We start from the raw sequence: 22053 nt of genomic DNA, 5'->3' as shown, positions 1-22053 counted from the left end.
CCCAATTAGATACATTCGGCCATTCAAAACTTAGAGGAGAATGGGTGGGACAATTATTTCATTCAAATTTTCATTCTAAATCTAGAGGTACAGCTATTCTCATCAAAAAGTCAATTTCTTTTACCATGACAAAAGTAGAAGCTGATTCAGCTGGGCGATATATTATAGTAGTGGGCAGACTAAATAATACCCCTGTTGTCCTAGCGAACATATATGCTCCTAACTGGGATGATGGTGCCTTCTTTACCGGAATTTTCTCTCGTATACCAAACATAGACACACATCATCTCATTCTCGGAGGCGATATAAACTGTGTGTTATCTCCCTCATTGGATCGAAGTTCACCTAAAACTATCCAACCAGCTCGGTCAACACAAGTGGTTAACCAGCTTCTCAAAACCTATGGAATGACTGATGTTTGGAGATTTCAGAATCCTGGTCGCAGAGGGTACTCTTTCTATTCGCCAGTGCATAAAACATTCTCACGGATTGATTATTTTTTTCTTGACAGCAAGTTACTACCATTAGTTAATAAGTGCGAATATAAAGCAATAGTTATTTCAGATCATGCACCGTTGTTAATGAGCCTAAATATGCCAACTCTAGGCAAAAGATACCGACCATGGAGATTTAATACTTTATTACTTTCTGATGGAGAGTTTGTCAAATTTATTTCAAATGAAATAACTGAATATATATTACGTAATAGTACTCCAGGCATATCCTGTGGTTTAATCTGGGAATCACTAAAAGCTTACCTTAGAGGCCAAATTATATCTTATAGTGCCAAAATTAAAAAAGATCAACATGAGCAGGTTAAAAAGATTGAGGGGGACATTTTGCGGCTAGATGAAGCGTTAGCCAACTCTCCTTCACCTGATTTGGTTAAACAACGCATAGTTCTCCACACTGAATTCAATCTGTTGACAACAAAGCAAACTGAAAACCTTTTAAATAAATGTCGACATAAAATGTATGAACATGGCGAAAAAATAGGTAAAATGTTAGCCCACCAATTGCGTCAACAGCAGGTTGATCAAGCTATTCTTGCTATTAATGGAGAACATGGAGCTAGGTTAACAGATCCTTTGGAGATTAACCGTAGGTTCAGTGAGTATTACACACAACTATATACTTCTGAGTCCAATGGGAATGAATTACTTTTTGACAGTTTTTTCAGGAAACTTAGTCTGCCTACTATTGCTGAGGAATCAGTTCAAGAAATGGAAAGACCCTTCTCGAAAGAAGATTTTTTTGAGGCAGTTGCATCCATGCAAAGCGGGAAATCACCGGGACCAAACGGCTTTACAAGTGAATTTTTCAAAACATTTTCTAATGACCTGGCCCCTATCCTGCTTTCTGTCTATGAGGAGTCATCAATTTCTGGCTCGCTCCCAGAAACTATGAGGCAGGCTGTTATATCTCTGATTCACAAAAATGATAAAAACAAATTGGAATGTGGCTCTTACCGACCCATTTCTCTACTAAATGTAGATAGTAAACTTTTTGCCAAAATTATAGCATGTCGTTTGGAGACCATTCTACCTTCCATTATCTGTGATGATCAGACGGGGTTTATTAGAAATCGCTATTCATTCCATAACATTCGCAGACTCCTAAATATCCTCCACCATCCCACTCCACCTGACACATCAGAAGTAGTTTTGTCACTTGATGCTGAGAAAGCATTTGATCGGGTGGAGTGGGATTATTTGTTCTATACGCTTAAAAAATTTGGCTTTGGGTTAAAGTTTATTTCATGGATACACACTTTATATTTTTCCCCTGTTGCTGCTGTCCGCACAAATGATAATCTGTCACCCTTTTTTAAGCTAGGACGCGGAACAAGGCAAGGCTGCCCCCTATCCCCTTTGTTATTTTCTTTGGTCATTGAACCTTTGGCGATTGCAATACGTAGTGATGCTTCTATTAAAGGTATCCAGAGAGGGGATTTTGAACATAAAGTGTCTTTATATGCGGACGACACCCTTTTGTATGTGTCGGAACCTTTGCGAAGTCTGCCGAATTTACTTACTCTACTGAATGACTTTGGGAAAATATCAGGCTACAAAGTGAATATGCAAAAGAGTGAATTAATGCCCATAAATTCAATAGCATCACAGTCTCTTCTGAGGTAAATGCCATTTAAACTAAGTAAGGATAAATTTAAGTACCTAGGAGTATGGATTACTAATAACTACAAGCACCTATACAAAGCAAATTTTGTTCCATTATTAGATTGCATAAAACGTGACTTTGAACGCTGGAATACATTACCATTATACCTGGGGGGCAGGATAAATGTTATTAAAATGAATGTTTTACCCAAATTTCTATATCTTTTTCAATCGGTTCCTATTTTTTTAACGAAAACCTTTTTCTTAAACTTAGATAACATGGTGTCGTCATTTATATGGAATGGGAAGAATGCGCGTATTCGTAAAAATATTTTACAATACCATAGAAACCATGGAGGATTATCACTACCTAACTTCCAATACTACTACTGGGCTGCCAATATTCGTGCAATGTTGCAGTGGTCAGAGTCTGTATGTAAAAGAGACTCCAAATGGTTGAACCTTGAGAAAATGTCATGTCAAATTGCCTCTTTGCACTCACTGCTGTGTTCAGAGCTACCTTTATCTCAATCATTAGATAAATTTTCTTTAAATCCAGTGGTTAAACATTGATTCAAAATCTGGGCACAATTTAGGAGAAATTTTGGTCTTAAAAATATGTCAATATATGCCCCAACTGTGAAAAACCACATGTTTACTCCATCTGTTATTGATGACTCTTTTACACTATGGGCTACAAATGGTCTAAGGACACTGAAGAACCTGTTTATTGAAGGTCTTTTTGCCTCATTTGAAAGACTGAAAACAAAGTACCATATCCCTGATTCTCATTTCTTCAGGTATCTTCAACTTCGCAGCTTTGTGTCTACCTCATTTACCTGTTTCCCCTCAAGGCCACCAGACTCTCTTCTTGAAAATATTTTGGACTTAAACCCACACTCTAAAGGAATCATTGGTAAAGTCTACACCGTACTCAACTCATATAATGTAGAGCCTCTGTCTCGTGTTAAAATGAAATGGGAAGAGGAACTGGATATAAAACTCTCTGATGATGTTTGGCAATCGGTCTTAGATAATATTCACGAGTCTTCAATCTGCTTAAGACAAAGAGTTATACAATTTAAAGTTGTCCATAGACTACATTGGTCCAAAGTAAAGCTAGCTAAGATCAAACCGGAACTTAATGGTAATTGTGATCGTTGCGAAACTGAGCCAGGGACATTGTCACATATGTTTTGGTTTTGTTCAAAGCTGAGAAACTTTTGGCAGTCCATTTTTAAATTTCTTTCTGAAGCATTAGGGCCTAGCTTTGAACCTGAAGCCACAATCGCAATATTTGGTATTTCACTAAAATGTATTCACCTTCATAAGAATTATAAAAATATAATGGCTTTTGCTACACTCTTGGCTAGAAGATTGATACTGCTCAAGTGGAAGGATAAACGACCTCCAACTTTTAGATTGTGGCTTGACGACCTTGTACACCATTTAACATTAGAGAAAATCAGATTTTCTATAAGAGGCTGCACCAATAAGTTTTTCAGTACTTGGCAACCTGTTTTGAGTAAGATTAGAGATATTGATCCCTCACTCATCTCACAGGAGTAATGGCACTACTGCTTTAGTGGGTAGTATCATATGTATGTTCTTTGTATATATATATTTTTTTATGGTGCAACAGGGTGGGTTTGTTCTGGGGTTTGGATGTTATAGGGGAAAAAGAGAAAAGAATTGTGATGTTTCAAAATTGTTTTTCTAATTGAATGCTTAATAAAAGACATAACACGTTTTATTTATTTAAATATAAAATAAATACTGAAATGGAATTCCATGTTTTTTAATCAAACTGCAGCAAAACTAAACTTTAAATGAAAAGGTTAAACGTGACGCTTCAGGTGCAGCCAATTTTTCAATAAATATTCAGTTTTTGTTGTGAATTTGAGTTTGACGCCTCTAATTTAGATCAACAAAGATCAAAACGCTCTGTTCCACCTTGTGATGTCATCAGGTGGTAGTTTTCAAGTTTCAGCTTCAACTTTTACCTTCAGTTCAGTCGAGACTGATCCAAATGAGTCTAGAGAAGAAAGACAAAAGAAAAAGAGGAAAGAAGGAGGAAGGAGTAATGAGAGAGAGAGAGAGAGGAAGAGAGAGGAAAGAAGAAAGTAATGAGAGAGAGAGAGAGAGACAGAAAGGAGAAAGAAGAAAGTAATGAGAAAGGGAGAAACAGAGAGGAAAGAAGGAGTAATGAGAAAGAAAGGGGAAAGAGTAATGAGAGAGAGGGAGAAGAGAAAGAAAGGGAGAGAAAGAGAGAGGGATGGAAGGTGACAGAGAGAGGGAGAAAGGAAAGGAGGGATAATGAGATAAAGGGAGAGAGCGATAGAAGAGAAAGGGGATGATTAAAAAAAGGAGAAGGAAGAAAATAGCTGATAAAAGAGGAGTAAAAGAGGGAGAGGACAGAAAGAAAATCCAGGATGAAAATCTGAAATGATCCAAATGATTCTATAAATGAAGGTGTGTGGAGTTTAAAAACACAGTGGAGCACTTCCTGTATCACCACATGATGACATCACAAGGTGGAACAGAGTGTTTTCAGTTTGAGAGAAGAAGAACTCAGCCTAAATCTGCAGGTTTGTGTGTTAAACATGTGAGAATGAAACAAGAAAACACAACTCCAGGTCTGTGTGTGACGATAAAACAGTTTAACACAGATGTTTAACTTCACCTGCTCGTTTTTCTCCAGGTGTTCGGTCTCATCGCTGGTCTGCTGTTCGCATACGACACCTACACAATCTTCCTGCAGATCAAGAGCACCCGGCAGCACGCGGCGGCCTCTACTGGTGAGCGCGCGTTACTACAACCCACTGTTTCACACCATTATCTGCAAGTTTTAACCTTTTCGCTCTTTATTTTTACAGATGATCAAGTGTAAAACGACCCTCGGGTGCGGGGTACTGTTGTGTGACGAGAAGAGGAACAAAGGGATGTGTTTTAGCGAGAATTTCAAAACATAAACAAACATGGACAGTGCCAAAGGGTCAAAAGGTCATGGGTCAAAGATGTGGGTTTGTGGTGAGAGTTGGATGTTATCGTGATGGAGTGAGGAGGAGGAGGAGGAGGAGGAGGAGGTTTTTTGAGGTTGAATACGTGAAGATATAACTCCACGCACCACTGCCGTCTGCATCTGCCGTTTCTTACGTTTTTAAATGGGTTTTGTATTAACAGAATGACTTAGTTTGGAGTAAATGTTCTAAGGACTTTGGTTTTATAGACGCGATTAACGTTTTTAAGTTGTTTCATATTCACTTTTCCAGACAGCCATATTATTATTATTATTATTATTACTATTTTATCTTTAATTTTTGTTTGTACAGTATTTTAAAGCTGCACTAAGCAACTTTTTGCAGGAGCTTACGCCATCTGCTGGTCATTATGGACATCACATTCCTCTGCCTTAAATGCTCCGTTAACAGTTTTACATTTATTCCATTACAGGTGTTTTCGTTGCTAAGAAATATTGTATTAGCGTGAGTGGGCGTCGCCTCTCCGCAGATCTGACCTGTAACTCGACCCGTTGGTGTCTCGAGTGGCGTATCCTCCTCCGGAAAGTTACATAGTGCGTCTTTAAGTATTGGTCCTTTGTCAAAAAACATCACCTCACATTTCATTATCTGAGATCATAGACTGTGTAGAGAAATGGACGTAGCTAAACCTGCTAGCGTAGCGTCGGAAACAGGAAGTGAGCATGTGCGCGGTTCCGGCTCCATCGACTCCGGCTCCAGTTCACTTTCTATTGAAAAAGACTCGTCATTTTGGTCTTAAATGTTCGTATTAACCCTCTACATGATCCTGGGGTTTTTATTTCACTATTGTGTCTGTAAATCAAGATATGAACATTAATAACAGACAAATCAGGTCCTTCTTTCCCCGACGTCGCTCCTGTTAGCGTTAGCAACAGTTTTGATTGACAGCCTTGCTAAAGAAACGTAATTATTTTTTTCATGATGCTAAAATTTCAAACTTTATTTCAATACTAAGGAATAAACTCAATGTATTTAGTATTGACACTTGCTCAAATGAGAATCTAGTTTTGATACTAGTTTTAGTTTTGATTAGCATCTCATTTTCGATACAAACTCTATTCTGAATGGTAAATTTATATTTCATAACACAGATTTGATTAACATTAATGAGTAAAAATATGACATTTCCTTATCCATTCTTTTAATCTATTATTTATTATTGTTTCTGTAATATAGAAATGGACAGAGCTAACCTGCTAGCTGCTAAATTCCAAACAGGAAGTGAGTATTAGCACGTTTCCGACTCCTCTCTCATCATTTTGGTCTTAAATGTTCGTATTAACCCGCTCTACATGATCCTGGGGTTATTTTTATTTTTTTTTAGTTATTTTGGGATTAGTTTTTAACTTTTGTGTTTTGTTTTTTGTTTTTTTGCTATTTTGAGTTTATTTTTAAAGTTTATTTTCTATATATTTTTTGTTATTTTGAGGTATTTATTTATTTTTTTAGTTTATTTTTTTTTACTTTTTTAACTCTACATGATCCTGGGGTTTTTATTTCACTATTGTGTCTGTAAATCAAGACATGAACATTAATAACAGACAAATCAGGTCCTTCTTTCCCCGACGTCGCTCCTGTTAGCGTTAGCAACAGGTTTGATTGACAGATTGGCTCTTCGGTTGCTATGATACCCGCGCTCGGAATCACAAATCTGAAACTCGGGTCCAAATTCGACGCTGTACCTGCCGTCGCCTCGATGAGCTCGAGCCCACGTCTTTACACAGTTTATGGTTTGAGATTTAATTTCACGCCGCCTCAGTGTAAATGTAAATCCTCGTTCGTACAGGACCGGTCCATGGTGTAAATTATACTGATGTTATTGACGATTTCTCACGATTCTCACTCAGGTTTTGTGTTTTTAACGTTTCGGAGGCACAGATCTTAAATGCTTCTCTCACCGCAGCTGTTCTGCCCTGTTTGTTTGTTTGTTTGTTGCTTTTTGTGCTTTTTTTAAACTTTGAAGGACGTTTCTGGGGACGCACCGATCTGATACTGGGGTCAGGTATCGGATTCAAATATCGGTTCAGTCGATATCCTGGTTAGAGGTTTAAAAGAACAGGGAAACGTTTGAACACACCCTCATTCAGTATTGTTTTTTTAATTTTTGTTACTACTTTCTACATTTTATAAACAAACGGAAAACATCAAATATATGAAGTAAAATATTTGGAATTATTTAGTAAAGAGAAAACATTAAATAACTCGACTAAATATTTTTTGACGAAGCAAACGGTGACAATTTTGAGTCGTTTTTAACCTTTTTTTCTGTACTACATAATTCCATTTATCTTACTTAATATATTTGATGTCTTCTGTGTGTTTATAAAATGTAGAAATTAGTAAAAATAAAGAAAAAAACACTGGATGAGAGGTTGAGTCGTGTAAATTGTTGTGATAAATCTATTTCCTGATCATATTTGTGTCAAAAAGTCTCATAATGTTTGTTTTTCTGTAGTTTCTTCAGAGATAAAATCGTATATTTGGACATTTGGATCAGTTTTGTCTTATTTTTGTTCAAAAGAAGTAAATCTGTATCTGTTCACATCGAGAATCGCACATAATTGGAGTGTTCGGTATCGAAATGGGTATCGGATCTGAGAAAGCCGGGTCGGTGTGTCCCTTTAGTTTCTGCAGTAACTTTGACACAGATTCTAACAGTTTTTAAACTCGTGCTGTTTGTAACGAGATCCTTCAACTGAGAATTCTTTGGGAAATAAAAGCCATTAATATTTCAGCTTTTCAGTTTGGTTTGTTCATATCTGTGTGTGTGTGTCTGTGTCTGTGTGTGTGTCTGTGGGGGTGTGTCTGTGTGTGTCTGTGTCTCTGTGTGTGTGTGTCGGGGTGTATCTGTGTGTGTGTGTCTCTGTGGGTGTGTGTCGGGGTGTGTGTGTGTGTCGGTGTGTGTAATGTGCGGGGGTGTGTCGGGGTGTGTGTGTGTGTGTATGTGTGTGTCGGTGGGGGTGTGTCTGTGGGGGTGTCGGGGTGTGTGTGTGTGTGTGTAATGTGCGCTCTGTCCACTAGATGGCAGCAAATGTTTTAAATGAAAACTGAAGCAGTGACTTTAACACAAAGAAAAATACTTTAAAAATAACCTTTGAACCAGTGCATGTCTCATTTCTAAAGATGATTATAGTAAAGATGATGATAATAATAATAATAATAATAATAATAATAATAATAATAATAATTACAATAACCATATGATAACAGTCATAATCATAGGCCTTTTTTGAAGATGGTGAGTCGACGTAAACAGATTATAAATGAGACACTGGTTCCAAAGGTATTTTTAAAGATGATAATAATAATAATCATAATAATCATAATAACTATAATGATAATATTCATAATAACAGGGCTTTTCTGAAGATGATGAAAGTGAAAACACGATTTGTCCAGTTAACAGATTTAAACTTTGTCTTTTTTTTTTCTAATTTTAAGGATAATAATAAGAACAGTAACAGGATAACAGATAGTAATAGTAATAATAGTATAAATAATAGTAGTTGTATTAATAGTAATAATAATAATAATAATAATAATAATGGAACTTTTTAGAAGATGGTGAGTAGATGTATGTAAACAGTTTATGAATGAGATATACACTGGTTCCAAAAGTATTTAAAAATAATTAAATAGTAGTAGCAGTAGTAGTAGTAGTAATTAAAAATAATAATTCATACTTTTTTGGAGTTCCAGAGGGTGGAGGCAGACATGAGGTGGGTGTTTGGTGGTGCACATCCTTATATAACTATATTTACAATTAATAAACACAACATTTTGAACTACAACATCAGAACCATCCAATACCTTAAGTTTTATACAGTCCAAAAAACAAACAAACAGATTTTTCTAATTAAAATATCTTTTTTTTTTTTTTTTCCCTCTTTATCATAACTAAATCTATCCTAGTTTTATGTCCTTCAAACTTCTCGACTTCCTAGTTGCTGTGGTGAAGTTGAGAGCAAACTTATCCTGTTTCTATGAGGCGCAGGTATGAGTCAAGTCCAGTCCAGTTACGCAGGAGTCGTGCGTAACGTGCGTAAAAAAAAACCCGAATTTCAAAATAAAACCTGTAACAGTCACGCGTCTCCCTTAAACAAAACCAAACACAACATTTCCAACTAATAAAACACATCTTGTACACTTCATTTAAAAATTAACATTGTATTGAAACACTTAACAACATAAATTGTGCATCTTAAGCTCAGAGTTCCAGATCCAAACCGGATGTTGTGTTTGTGGTTTTGCGTCTGTCTTGTTTCGTCTTTATCAGCGGAGTCAGAGCCGCCAGAGCGAGGCAGGAGTCCGGGGTCGACATGTAGGAGTTTACCACACACTTCAACACTTTGTCCCTGCTCTTTTATCGCTTTTCCTTCTGCTCCATTTACCTTCTGAAGGACAGAGCAGCGACATGTTTCTCCGCGGCTCCAAAAAGCGTCGGTCCGCGCGTTTGGTGAGTTGTGGTTTTTTTTTCTTTCTCCTCACACATTCACTTCTCTTGACTTTTAGGTCCAATCCTGCGCGTTCATTTCCAACAGCTCAACCCGTGTGTGCTTCATAATGACTGATTTATGTTGTATTTGTGGTCAACTCTGTCAAAAAAACGTGCTTTGCGTCAGGTTTAGTCCGTGCGTAAAAGCTTCACCTGCGCGTTTGGCCACGTTCCAACGGGTTTTACACCGTGTCATGTCTGTCATTTATAAATATTTTACAATTCCTATGATACCCGTGCTGTTATAAATGTGTAGTGGGCACAAAGCTGCAGCATTCTTTGTTTCTTGAGTCATTTGAGGCGCCCCCAGGTGAGTCAGGAGGGTCGGGTGACGTCATGGCCTTTACCTGTGGCCGCTTTTTATGCCGCACAAATGAGGTTCAAGGAGTTAAACATTGTACTCAGGGAAGAAATGCTTTGAAATAATTGCTCTACGGTGACTCAGTTCGGCTCAGCGAGTACTCTGAGTAACCATCTGCACATAAAATCAGATTTATGACGTGTTCGTGTCCAAAATGAAATGGTAAACGGATTCTAGAAACTAAAATGGAGAGTAAAGAAATGATAAAAACACCTGGCCACGTTTGAATTTAAGGGGGAACGTGCGAGAAACTACTGCGAACTACCACAAAACACAACAGATATATGAAGTAAAATACGTGGAATTATATATTTTATGTTCAAATCCTCAAAGTCTCCGCTCTTTGCTTTGTATTTCACTTCCTTTTTCTTCACTACATAACTCCATTTATCTTAATTTATACATTTCTTGTCTTCTGTGCGTTTATAACACGTAAAAAGTAGAAAAAATTAAGAAATAAGTGCGTAAGAGGGCGTGTCCAAACTGATATCATCAACATATGTACATAAGTATTGCTTGTTTAGTGTTGTTCCAGTGAAGTACTTTTAGAAGTATTCAAAAAGTAGTACTACCCACCTTTTTACACAGTACTGCGCTTTAATCTGTCTCTGTTACTGCTGCGTTTGTGTGAGTCTCCAGCGGCTCAAAGGGGCGACGACGAGGAGCCAGATGAGCAGATGTGCGTGCGCCAACATCTGTCTCATTTGGACCGACTCCAGCCCGTGATCCGGCTCCTGACGCGCGCGATCCGGCTCCCGACTCGCGGCTCCCGGAGTGTGACGTGTGAAGAGCTGTGTCATAAATACTGAAGCAGAACGGTTCTCAGTGGTAATTACACTAAGCGGACACCTGTTCAGCTTGACCTCAACAAAAACACGTTAATATTTGATAAGTCGGACCCTTTTCTGGAGACGGTTTGAGTCAAAACAAACACGTGGGGAGTGAGTAACGCGCAGACGAGTGCCAACGTTTCATAATAATCACAATGGCGTTTTATGACACAGACTTCAAAGTGTAACACGCAAACACAGCGAGGCGTTAGTCACGGAGCGGTTCACACGGAGCCGCGGGAGAATCGGCTTGGATCAGATTTTAGAACAAACTCTTATGATATTTTGTTATTTATAAAGGCGTTAAATATTATGTTCATAAAATTTATTCATTCATTTAAAAACGATATCAGGGTAAGATCGGTATCGGGAATTACAAATATTTAAATATCGCATCGGGAGCCATTTTTCACCAAAGATTTTTCGAAAAATTCAAATATTAAGAGTTTAAAAGGAATTGTAGCGGCTAATCAGCAGTGTGCTAACCAGGTACGTGCTAACAGAGCGACGTGCTAACCGGGTACGTGCTAACAGAGCGACGTGCTAACCAGGTACGTGCTAACAGAGCGACATGCTAACCGGGTACGTGCTAACAGAGCGACGTGCTAACAGAGCGACGTGCTAACCGGGTATGTGCTAACAGAGTGACGTGCTAACAACAACAACAGTCTGGTCTTCTGTCCAAGCCCTGACCACGTCCAGTCGTATAATGTACGCAGTATAATGTACGCAGTATAATGTACGCAGTATAATGTACGCAGTATAATGTACGCAGTATAATGTACACAGTATAATGTACACAGTATAATGTACGCAGTATAATGTACACAGTATAATGTACGCAGTATAATGTACACAGTATAATGTACGCAGTAAAATGTACGCAGTATAATGTACGCAGTATAATGTACGCAGTATAATGTACACAGTAAAATGTACACAGTATAATGTACGCAGTATAATGTACGCAGTATAATGTACACAGTATAATGTACGCAGTAAAATGTACGCAGTATAATGTACACAGTATAATGTACGCAGTATAATGTACACAGTATAATGTACGCAGTAAAATGTACGCAGTATAATGTACGCAGTATAATGTACGCAGTATAATGTACACAGTAAAATGTACACAGTATAATGTACGCAGTATAATGTACGCAGTATAATGTACACAGTATAATGTACACAGTATAATGTACGCAGTAAAATGTACGCAGTATAATGTACGCAGTATAATGTACGCAGTATAATGTACACAGTAAAATGTACACAGTATAATGTACGCAGTATAATGTACGCAGTATAATGTACACAGTATAATGTACACAGTATAATGTACACAGTATAATGTACACAGTAAAATGTACACAGTATAATGTACGCAGTATAATGTACACAGTATAATCCTATTAAAGTCTTTATAGTTCTGGAGAATTACCACAAGAAACATTTACCTTTTAGAAGTAGCAAATATTTATGAGTTTTGCAGCCGAGTACGAACCAATCAGCAAACAGTTTATAGCCTCGTGTTCAGTTTGTATAAATCAGATTTTATGACGTGAATTAATGTTTCAGAACAAAAATAAATAAATGACTGAATCATAAACGCCTGGAGAAAAGACACACGACTTTAACGGGTGTAAATATTAGACAAATTATAGACTGTTCATATAAATGGACGTAGCTAACGTGTTAGCCGCCACCTTGCAAACAGGAAGTGATCATGGGGGCACTTCCGGCGCCATCAACTTTGACTCCAGTTCACTTTACATCAGAAAACTGTGAAATTATTACTTGTGAAAATGGAGCCAGATAATTTCATCTGAAGGGAAAACTCAACAGTGTTTCAGTCGACGGCTCTGCTCATCCATAATATTCTCTGTTAAAGTTTTAATTATTCATCTCCATAACAACTTTAATCATAATCGTGATATAATCGTTAATCACAATTATTTTGGCCGTGATAATCGTCACAAACTTCATTCTGATACTGAGTAAAGTCACAGAAATGAGACGGCGTGTTTCCAAAAGACTTTTAGAATGTTCTGGACCCGTGTCGTCGTCAGTTTTGTCCGTTGAAGTTGTGATGTGAAGTTGGTTTGGTCCAGTTCGAGTTCTGGTCCTGATCTAGTCCAGGTTTAATTCTTTTAGGTTAATTTGGAAATGGAAATATTTGGAGTTTTCAAACTTGAGGGATGAGACTTGAATTTTGTTTGTCGCATCGTTGTTCCGAGCCTTACTATGTCGTTCCAGGCCTCATTGCGTGTCATTCCAGGTCTTGTTGCATCATTCCAGGTCTTGTTGTGTAGTTCCAGGTCTTGTTTTGTTCTTCCAGGCCTTGTTGTGCTGTTCCAGGCCTCCTTGTGTCATTCCAGGTCTCGTTGCGTTCTTCCAGGCCTCGTTGCATCGTTCCAGGTCTTGTTTTGTTCTTCCAGGTCTTGTTTTGTTCTTCCAGGCCTTGCTGTGCTGTTCCAGGCCTCCTTGTGTCATTCCAGGCCTCGTTTTGTTCTTCCAGGTCTTGTTTTGTTCTTCCAGGCCTTCCTGTGCTGTTCCAGGCCTCCTTGTGTCATTCCAGGCCTCGTTTTGTTCTTCCAGGTCTTGTTTTGTTCTTCCAGGCCTTGTTTTGTTCTTCCAGGCCTTGCTGTGCTGTTCCAGGCCTCCTTGTGTCATTCCAGGCCTCGTTTTGTTCTTCCAGGTCTTGTTTTGTTCTTCCAGGCCTTCCTGTGCTGTTCCAGGCCTCCTTGTGTCATTCCAGGCCTCGTTTTGTTCTTCCAGGTCTTGTTTTGTTCTTCCAGGCCTTGCTGTGCTGTTCCAGACCTCCTTGTGTCATTCCAGGCCTCGTTGTGTCATTCCAGGCCTTGTTGTGTCATTCCAGGCCTCGTTTTGTTCCAGGGAGCTCTCTTCACTCTGTCTTCACTCTGTACTTGGGCTAATGACACTGTAGTAGTTTAAATTACCTGTTTGCTCATATTAGTGTAATTGATCCGACCTCAGCCTTTGTCATTACCTCGTCACCGTAGTTACGCTACACGTCGACCGACACCTGCACTGCACTGTCATTAACTAAACCTTTATGTTTTACTACTTTTTAAAACATATTTTCCGTGGATAATAGTATTTTTTGCACGCTCTGTCTGCGTTTTTTTAAGCGCTGCCTCAACAAGTGACGTTCTGTTTGTGAGAACGTCTGACTCACTTCAAGTTTCTTTGTTTAAAATGGGATTAATATGAATGTTTTTGTTGTTGAAGGTTCCATATTACACAAAATGGACTTGTGTGAGGTCCAGTCGTATAAAGTACACAGTATAAAGTACACAGTATAAAGTACACAGTATAATGTACACAGTATAATCCTATTAAAGTCTTTATAGTTCTGGAGAATTACCACGAGAAACAACATTTACGTTTTAAAAGTAGCAAATATTTGTGATCTGTTTTTCAGCCGAGCACGAACCAATCAGCAAACAGTTTATAGCCTCGTATTCAGTTTGTATAAATCAGATTTTATGACGTGAATTAATGTTTCAGAACAAAAATAAATAAATGACTGAATCATAAACGCCTGGAGAAAAGACACTTACACGACTTTAACGGGTGTAAATATTAGATTAGAGATTATTGACCTCCGCCGGGTTGCAAACAGGAAGTGATCACGGGCGCACTTCTGGCTCCAATTCACTTCAAATGGAGCCAGATAATTTCATCTGAAGGGAAAACTCAACAGTGTTTGAATGGACAGATGACAGAGCCGCAGAAACACAGTGACTTTGATTGGTTCATGGTCTGTCACTTGTCTCCATGGAGATATTACTATGATGTAAAACTGGAGTCAGATGATGCAGTCAGGACAAGTCACGGGTTAAAGGCATATATGCATGTATGTAAGCAATACTTATGTACATGTATGTGAATGGACATAGCTAAGCCGCTAGCTGCCGTGGTGTGAGCGTGTTCTCCGCTTCTGGGTCCATCAACTCTGGCTCCAATTCACTTTCTATTGAAAAACTGTGTCCTCTCTCTGTACCTGCTGCTTCACACTCGTCATTTTGGTCTTAAATGTTCATATTAACCCTCTACATGATCCTGGGGTACATTTTATTATTATTTTTATTTATTATTTTATTTTATTTTTTTGAGTTATTTAGATTTTTTGGATTTTGAGGGGGTTTGTTTTTTTTTGTTTATTTTATTTTTTGTTTATTTACTTTATTTTTTGATAATTTGATTTTTTTTTTTCTTTTTTGTTATTTTGAGTAGTTGTTTATTTTTATTTATTTTTTATTTTTTTTATTTATTTATTTTTTTTAACTGTCTTCTCTCTCTGTACCTGCTCCTCTCAGACTCATTTTGGTCTTAAATGTTCATATTAACCCGCTCTACATGATCCTGGGGTTCATTTTATTATTATTTTTATTTATTCATTTATTTATTTTTTGGAGTTATTTAGATTTTTTTTTATTTTGAGGGATTTTTATTTTTTTTTTAGTTATTTTTATTCATTTATTTATTTTTTAACTGTCCCCTCTCTCTGTCTCTGCTGCTTCAGACTCATTCTGGTCTTAAATGTTCATATTAACCCTCTACATGATCCTGGGGTTTTTATTTCACTATTGTGTCTGTAAATCAAGATATGAACATTAATAACAGACAAATCAGGTCCTTCTTTCCCCGAGGTCGCTCCTGTTAGCGTTAGCAACAGGTTTGATTGACAGTGTTGCTAAGGAGCGTTACCTTCAACATCCTCGCTCCTGATTGGCTCTTTGGTTGTCATGATACTCGTGGTCAGAATTCCAAATATAGAACTCAGCTCCAGATTCGCCGCTGTACCCGCTCCAGCCTCGACGAGCTTCATTTGGAGCCGAACGCCGTGGGTGGCGTCGCACTCACTCCGTCATTTCTTTACACAGCCAAGCGACCGACCCTTCACCGGGAAAGTTACGTAGTGCGCCTTTACTTGCCCTTGCGGTCGTCCTGGCAGAGCGGAGCCGCGCGCGTATCTGTGGGAGAAAACAAAAGATATGAAACACGCTCGTGGCCGCGATGGGAACCTCAGTGACTCATTGACTTTTACCCAGAGTTCATTGAGAAGCGGCTTCCTCTCGCCGCTCCCAGCACATCCCTCATCCTCAGCACAATACAGACGTTATCTCGCACCGGCGCTGAAAAGACCTGCTGCAAGTGCACACAAGTACAGTCAGAGCGGGAAGAAGTACTCTACGGTTACTCAAGTAAAAGTACAGATACACAAGCAAAAGGTACTGAAGGAAAAGTAAAAGTATCACATGAAAAAATCTGTTCTAATGTTGTTTCCTCGTCACAAACAGACCTGGAGTTCACACATTTTTTAACACATAAACCCTGCACATTTAGGCTGAGTTCTTCTTCTCTCAAACTGAAAACACTCTGTTCCACCTTGTGATGTCATCATGTGGTGATACAGGAAGTGCTCCACTGTGTTTTTAAACTCCACACACCTTCATTTATAGAATCATTTGGATCATTTCAGTCCTGGAGTTGTCACTTATCTCGATTGAACTAAAGGTAAAAGGAGCTGTTCACTTGAAAATTACCACTTGATGACATCACAAGGTGGAACAGAGCATTTTAAGCTTTGGAGATGTGACAGACTAATAATAAACATGTGTGAATGAAACAAAACACAACTCCAGGTCTGTTTTTGAGGAGGAAACAGCGTTAGAACATTGATTAAAGCTACAAGAGTCATTTTTTTGGCGTAATATTTCATTTAATTGTTGTGGAGTGACCTGGAGTGTTCTATATTTCATTGTGTCGTTAGCTAACAAGCTAGCTAAGCTCTGCACAGCCACAGGAACAACAGAGAAACTATTTTCAGTTCAATTAGAATATGGCTCAATTTTGTGTAAAAGGTAAAAGTATTTCATTCAAGTGTTGTTCATTTTTTAAAGTGTAAACATAGACATATTGATTCAGAATGACACATATTTTGGTCACAGTAAAAATACAAATCAATTTCTTAATTTTTCTTCTGAATTTTGTATATTTATTTTGGTTTTGCTCAAAGTCGAAGCTTGAACTCGAAACTTTAGTCAGGATTTTTCCACGAACATGTTAAAAATAACCCCTCAAATCATATGAAAAGTACAAGAATGTAGTGGAGTAGAAAGTACAAATACTGCTCTCAAATGTACTGAAGTAAAAGTAAAAAGTACACACTGTAAAAAGTACTTCAGTAACATTTATACTAGTACAGTAAAGTTTATATTTTCAGGATGAGGACGGCTACAGATGCTAAAGGCTAAAATGTTCATGAATCAGTTTTATCTGTTGATTTGCTCTTTGCTTCTGCCAAACGCTAAAAGTCTCATCTCCTTATAGAGCGGTAAAGTAGCCTTGACGCTAACAGGTAAAAAGAATAAAACATAAAGAAGTTAAATATGTTTGTTTATTAAGTGGAGCGGTTGTGCAGCTAAAGTTGGCTTGTAACAAAAGATAAGTATTTGCTCATCAGCTAAATGATCACAATTGAATTTTTGGACTTTCTACTTACCCATATCGTCGGCCATCTTAGGTGTTGCGGCCAAATGAGTCCCCTGGGAGCCGTAGCACCTTAAGGTTCCGGGGGCAGACAACTGTGTGCTGAGGAGGAGGGATCCAAATATTTTAGCTTTTTGTGTATTTAATTCCACATTTGACACAGATAAATTAATGCAGAGCTCTATTTTTAACAACCAATTTGATTTAAAGATTTACACTGTTTCAACAATATTACTGGATGTGCTGAAATGTACCTGTGCTGCAGAGTGGGCCAAAACATTTAAGGGAGAGGCTTTGTAAAAGGAGCAAACCTCAGTCTGCTCGAGTGGAGGGTAAGGCCGTTATCTGGGAGATTACAAGAGGTTATGCAATGACGTCATTCTTTTTGAAAAATGCCCCTCCAGATTTGGACTGAGGCAGAGCTTTGGGCAGAACATCAGACGGAATGGGTTTATTAGGGTTTTTTTCTGCCTCTTTTTGTCCGTGGAGCTGTTGTTTTAACTCAAATTATCTTTATACAGCAAAATGTGAACTGAAAGTAGTTTCTCCGTTGTTCCCGTGGCTGTGCAGAGCTTAGCTAGCTTGTTAGCTAACGACACAATGAGATATAGGACACTTAAAGTCGCCTCACAACATTTAAATTAAATATTACACACACACAAAAAAAAGACTTGTGAGCTTTAAGTCATGTTCTAATGCTGTTCCCTCCTCAAAAACAGACCTGGAGTTGTGTTTTGTTTCAGTTTATTATTAGTCTGTAACATCTCCAAAGCTCAAAACGCTCTGTTCCACCTTGTGATGTCATCGAGTGGTAGTTTTCAAGTTAACAGCTCCTTTTATCTTAAGTTCAGTCGAGACAAGTGGCAACTCCAGAGCTGAAATGATCCAAATGATTCTAGAAATGAAGGTGTGTGGAGTTTAAAAACACAGCGGAGCACTTCCTGTATCACCACATGATGACATCACAAGGTGGAACAGAGTGTTTTCAGTTTGAGAGAAGAACTCAGCCTAAATCTGCAGGTTTGTGTGTTAAACATGTGAGAATGAAACAAAAAAAAACACAACTCCAGGTCTGTTTGAGACGAGGAAACACAGATCATCCCTTTAAACTCATAAACATTTTCTTTAAGATGTTTTAGATTCAGTGTTTTGAGCTTTTACAGGAGAATATTTCATTTCTCACCGTTGACTCTCATTTTTGGGCGTCCGTGCTTTGGGGCTTATTTGAAAAGCACTCAAATATTTATGAAGATAAAACTTAATCTCAGGTTTTTATTAGAGACTCTGTTATAAATTGCAAATGAGGTGAAGTGCAGTGTCTGTACAGGAGCAGAGAGACATTCAAGACGCTAGAATGTCTGATAAAAATGAAAAATGATCGACCTGAAGAACATCTGGAACGGCCAGTCACACAGAAGTTTAATGTGTCTTTAAGATCACACAGGCTCAGAAATGTTTCCAAATCTTAATTCTTTGGTTTTAAAAGTTTAACTCACTGTTAGCATCACGACTTCCTGTCCAGCTGTATCTCCATGAGGTTTTTAAAGAGTCTCGCTAAAATGAATAAATATTTAAAGATCAGGCAGTGGACAGAGAGCTGCAGGTGGGTCAGAGGTCAGAGGTTAGGGGGTTAGGGTCAGACAGTGGACGTTTGTGTCTCAATGCTAACGCTAATGCTAATTTTGAGGCATAATAAATATTAAAACAACACCACAAACTGATGTATTCTACATGTAAAAATAGATGTGTAGCTTTTATTTTAATTAAGTTAAATTTGAATAAGTTGTTTATTTTTGTTTTCTGGTTTTAATAAAAAGTGACTGTGAGCTTTGAGGCCGTGAGTTAGCTAGCGTGCTAATGGGCACAGAGTTTATTGAGAAGAAAATGCTGCATAAAACCGAATAAGCAGAATACAAACACACTTTATTCAAGACATTTGTTTTCACTTCTGTTTTTAGACCAGGTTTAGACCTGGTTTAGACCTGGTTTAGTCCTGGTTTAGTCCTGGTTTAGACCTGACTTAGACCTTGTTTACTTCTGGTTTCGTTTGTGAATAAACCTGGTTCCCACAGCCTGGAGTTTGTGACCAAAGCATCCTCCCATTTCACAAACACAGCGGGTAAACACGAGCGGCCTGTGTGATCCTGTGGATGTGAGGAGCCGCCTGTGTCTGTGAAAAAAATGAATAAAACAATTTGTCCTGTTTTTTTTCTTTATCAAAATGAGGAAATCAGGATTAATGGTGCAATGAGCTCGTTTTGCAGGGCACTGCTTTTCAAACCGGGGTTTGAAGCTGATACGGCAGCTCTCAGGTCCTGCTCAGTGTTTAGCTGGATCTTACTTTTCGTGTGACTTTCATGCGTCTCATTTCATTTGTCTATCTCCGCCTTTCTTTTCATCCCTGTTAACATTTGTTTTCCATAGTGTCTCTTTAGCAAAAGTGTCTCTTGTGCACTGCCCTGTGTCACGATCTGTTCACTCTGTCCTGCTCTTTGCTGCGTACATGCTACCTACAGGACCTACAGTGTAGGGTTTGCACGCGTACACGGCATAGTATTAGCTCTATGGTGTAGGGCCTGCGCACACTCTGGTGTGCAGGTCCCCATAAACCTCTCCTTTAACACTGTGCAGGTCCTCATACACCTCTCCTTTAACCCCTCTCCTTTAACACTGCAGGTCCCCATAAACCTCTCCTTTAACTCACTGTGCAGGTCCCCATAAACCTCTCCTTTAACCCCTCTCCTTTAACACACTGTGCAGGTCCCCATAAACCTCTCCTTTAACACACTGTGCAGGTCCCCATAAACCTCTCTTTTAACTCACTGTGCAGGTCCCCATAAACCTCTCCTTTAACCCCTCTCCTTTAACACACTGTGCAGGTCCCCATAAACCTCTCCTTTAACCCCTCTCCTTTAACACGGCGCAGGTCCTCACACACCTCTCCTTTAACCCCTCTCCTTTAACACACTGTGCAGGTCCCTATAAACCTCTCCTTTAACCCCTCTCCTTTAACACTGTGCAGGTCCTCATACACCTCTCCTTTAACCCCTCTCCTTTAACACACTGTGCAGGTCCCCATAAACCTCTCCTTTAACCCCTCTCCTTTAACGCTCTGCAGCAGCTGGCTCAGTCTGGTCTCATATTGTTTCTCAACATCACCTCAGGTCTAAATGAAACATACTGTAAATCATGAGTGAGTGAAGCCAACAGTGTGTGTGGAGTAAAGTTGTGTTGTTGTGCGTCTGGCGCCAGCAGCACGCCTGCGCTCTGTGTCAGATCAAGAGGCGTTTAAAGACGGGACGTAAATTATCGCTCTATGTCATGTGTGAATATTCTCGACGAACAAGTTCACGTTTCTATAAAAGTGGATGTGGTCTCCGCCCTGAAACCGCCCAATCACAGAAGCTGAAGGCGAATATCTCCAAAAGTCTGAAAAACGACACAAAATCAAGGTCATAAATCTGTCTGTGGCCATTTGAGCTGATTATGAGAAACACTGATACGGAAAGATAAGAAAAACACACTCAGCACGTTTCACAGAGATTAAACAGCCCACGTGGGAAAACCAAACACTACTACAGGAGACCGGGTTTAGTCCTGATTTAGACCGGGTTTAGTCCAGGTTTAGTCCAGGTTTAGTCCAGGTTTAGTCCTGGTTTAAACCTGGTTTGGTCCTGGTTTAGTCTGATTTATTTACTGACGTATTTGATGGGACAGTGTTAATGGACAGACATGATACAACATGAATGTAAATACAAAGGATAAAAGGCTAATTTCCATCCTTTGTCCCAGATGAGTCCTGGTTTAGTCCTGGTTTAGTCCTGGTTTAGTCCTGGTTTAGTCCTGGTTCAGTCCTGGTTTAGTCCTGGTTTAGTCCTGGTTCAGTCCTGGTTTAGTCCTGGTTTAGTCCTGGTTTAGTCCTGGTTCAGTCCTGGTTCAGTCCTGCTTTAGTCCTGGTTTAGTCCTGGTTTAGTCCTGGTTCAGTCCTGGTTTAGTCCTGGTTTAGTCCTGTCATGGTTTAATCAGGGTAAAAGAGTTGTTTTTTGTTTCTGATTAAACTCGTTTATGATCTGAACTTATTTAAAATAGTACACACAGATACACCCAGGTACACAGAGGTATACATAGGTACACACATACCTCTCAAGTACACACAGATACACACACACATACACACACACTCCTCTCCTGATTCACATAAATCTCTTTTATTGCTTTGCTCATTAAACTTTATGTGTCTTTGGCTCATGTGTTTATTAGACATACTGAGGCTGTTTTGACTCTTTTGACTCTGTTTTGAGGCTGTTTTGACGACGCGGCGAAACACGACCAGAGCGTTCTACTGCGACGGGTTTAGTCCAGGTCACAGGTCACAGGTCACAGGTCACATGTATGAAGTATGATTATTGTGAGGAAAAATACTGAGACTTTACTCAAGATTATTGACAAAAAAACATTCAGATTGTATTTTTCATTGACACTATATATACTTAACATATATAACGCACATATAAACTGCACATATCTATACTGCACATATATAAACTGCACATATATACTACACATATATACTGCACATATATACTACACATATATACTGCACACATATATACTGCACATATATATACCACACATATATACTACACATATATACTACACATATATAATCTCCACATATTTACTGCAC

The 22053-nt window shown here is 38.6% G+C and overlaps 1 protein-coding gene across 1 annotated transcript in view; it reads left to right on the top strand.

Moving 5' to 3' along the window:
- prickle3 (prickle homolog 3) overlaps window positions 1–22053 on the top strand; it is a 118419-nt gene that overhangs the window by 70882 nt on the left and 25484 nt on the right. The window contains exon 2 of the mRNA XM_033968942.2: window positions 9463–9614. Within this exon, the coding sequence (XP_033824833.1) occupies window positions 9573–9614 (42 nt within the window). The 5' untranslated portion in view covers window positions 9463–9572. The remainder of the gene's footprint in view (window positions 1–9462; window positions 9615–22053) is intronic.

The sequence above is a fragment of the Periophthalmus magnuspinnatus genome, chromosome 7 (assembly GCF_009829125.3).
Source record: "Periophthalmus magnuspinnatus isolate fPerMag1 chromosome 7, fPerMag1.2.pri, whole genome shotgun sequence".
Taxonomy (NCBI): domain Eukaryota; kingdom Metazoa; phylum Chordata; class Actinopteri; order Gobiiformes; family Gobiidae; genus Periophthalmus; species Periophthalmus magnuspinnatus.
Note: the sequence above shows the minus strand (reverse complement) of the source record. Positions and strands in the feature narration are given on the sequence as shown.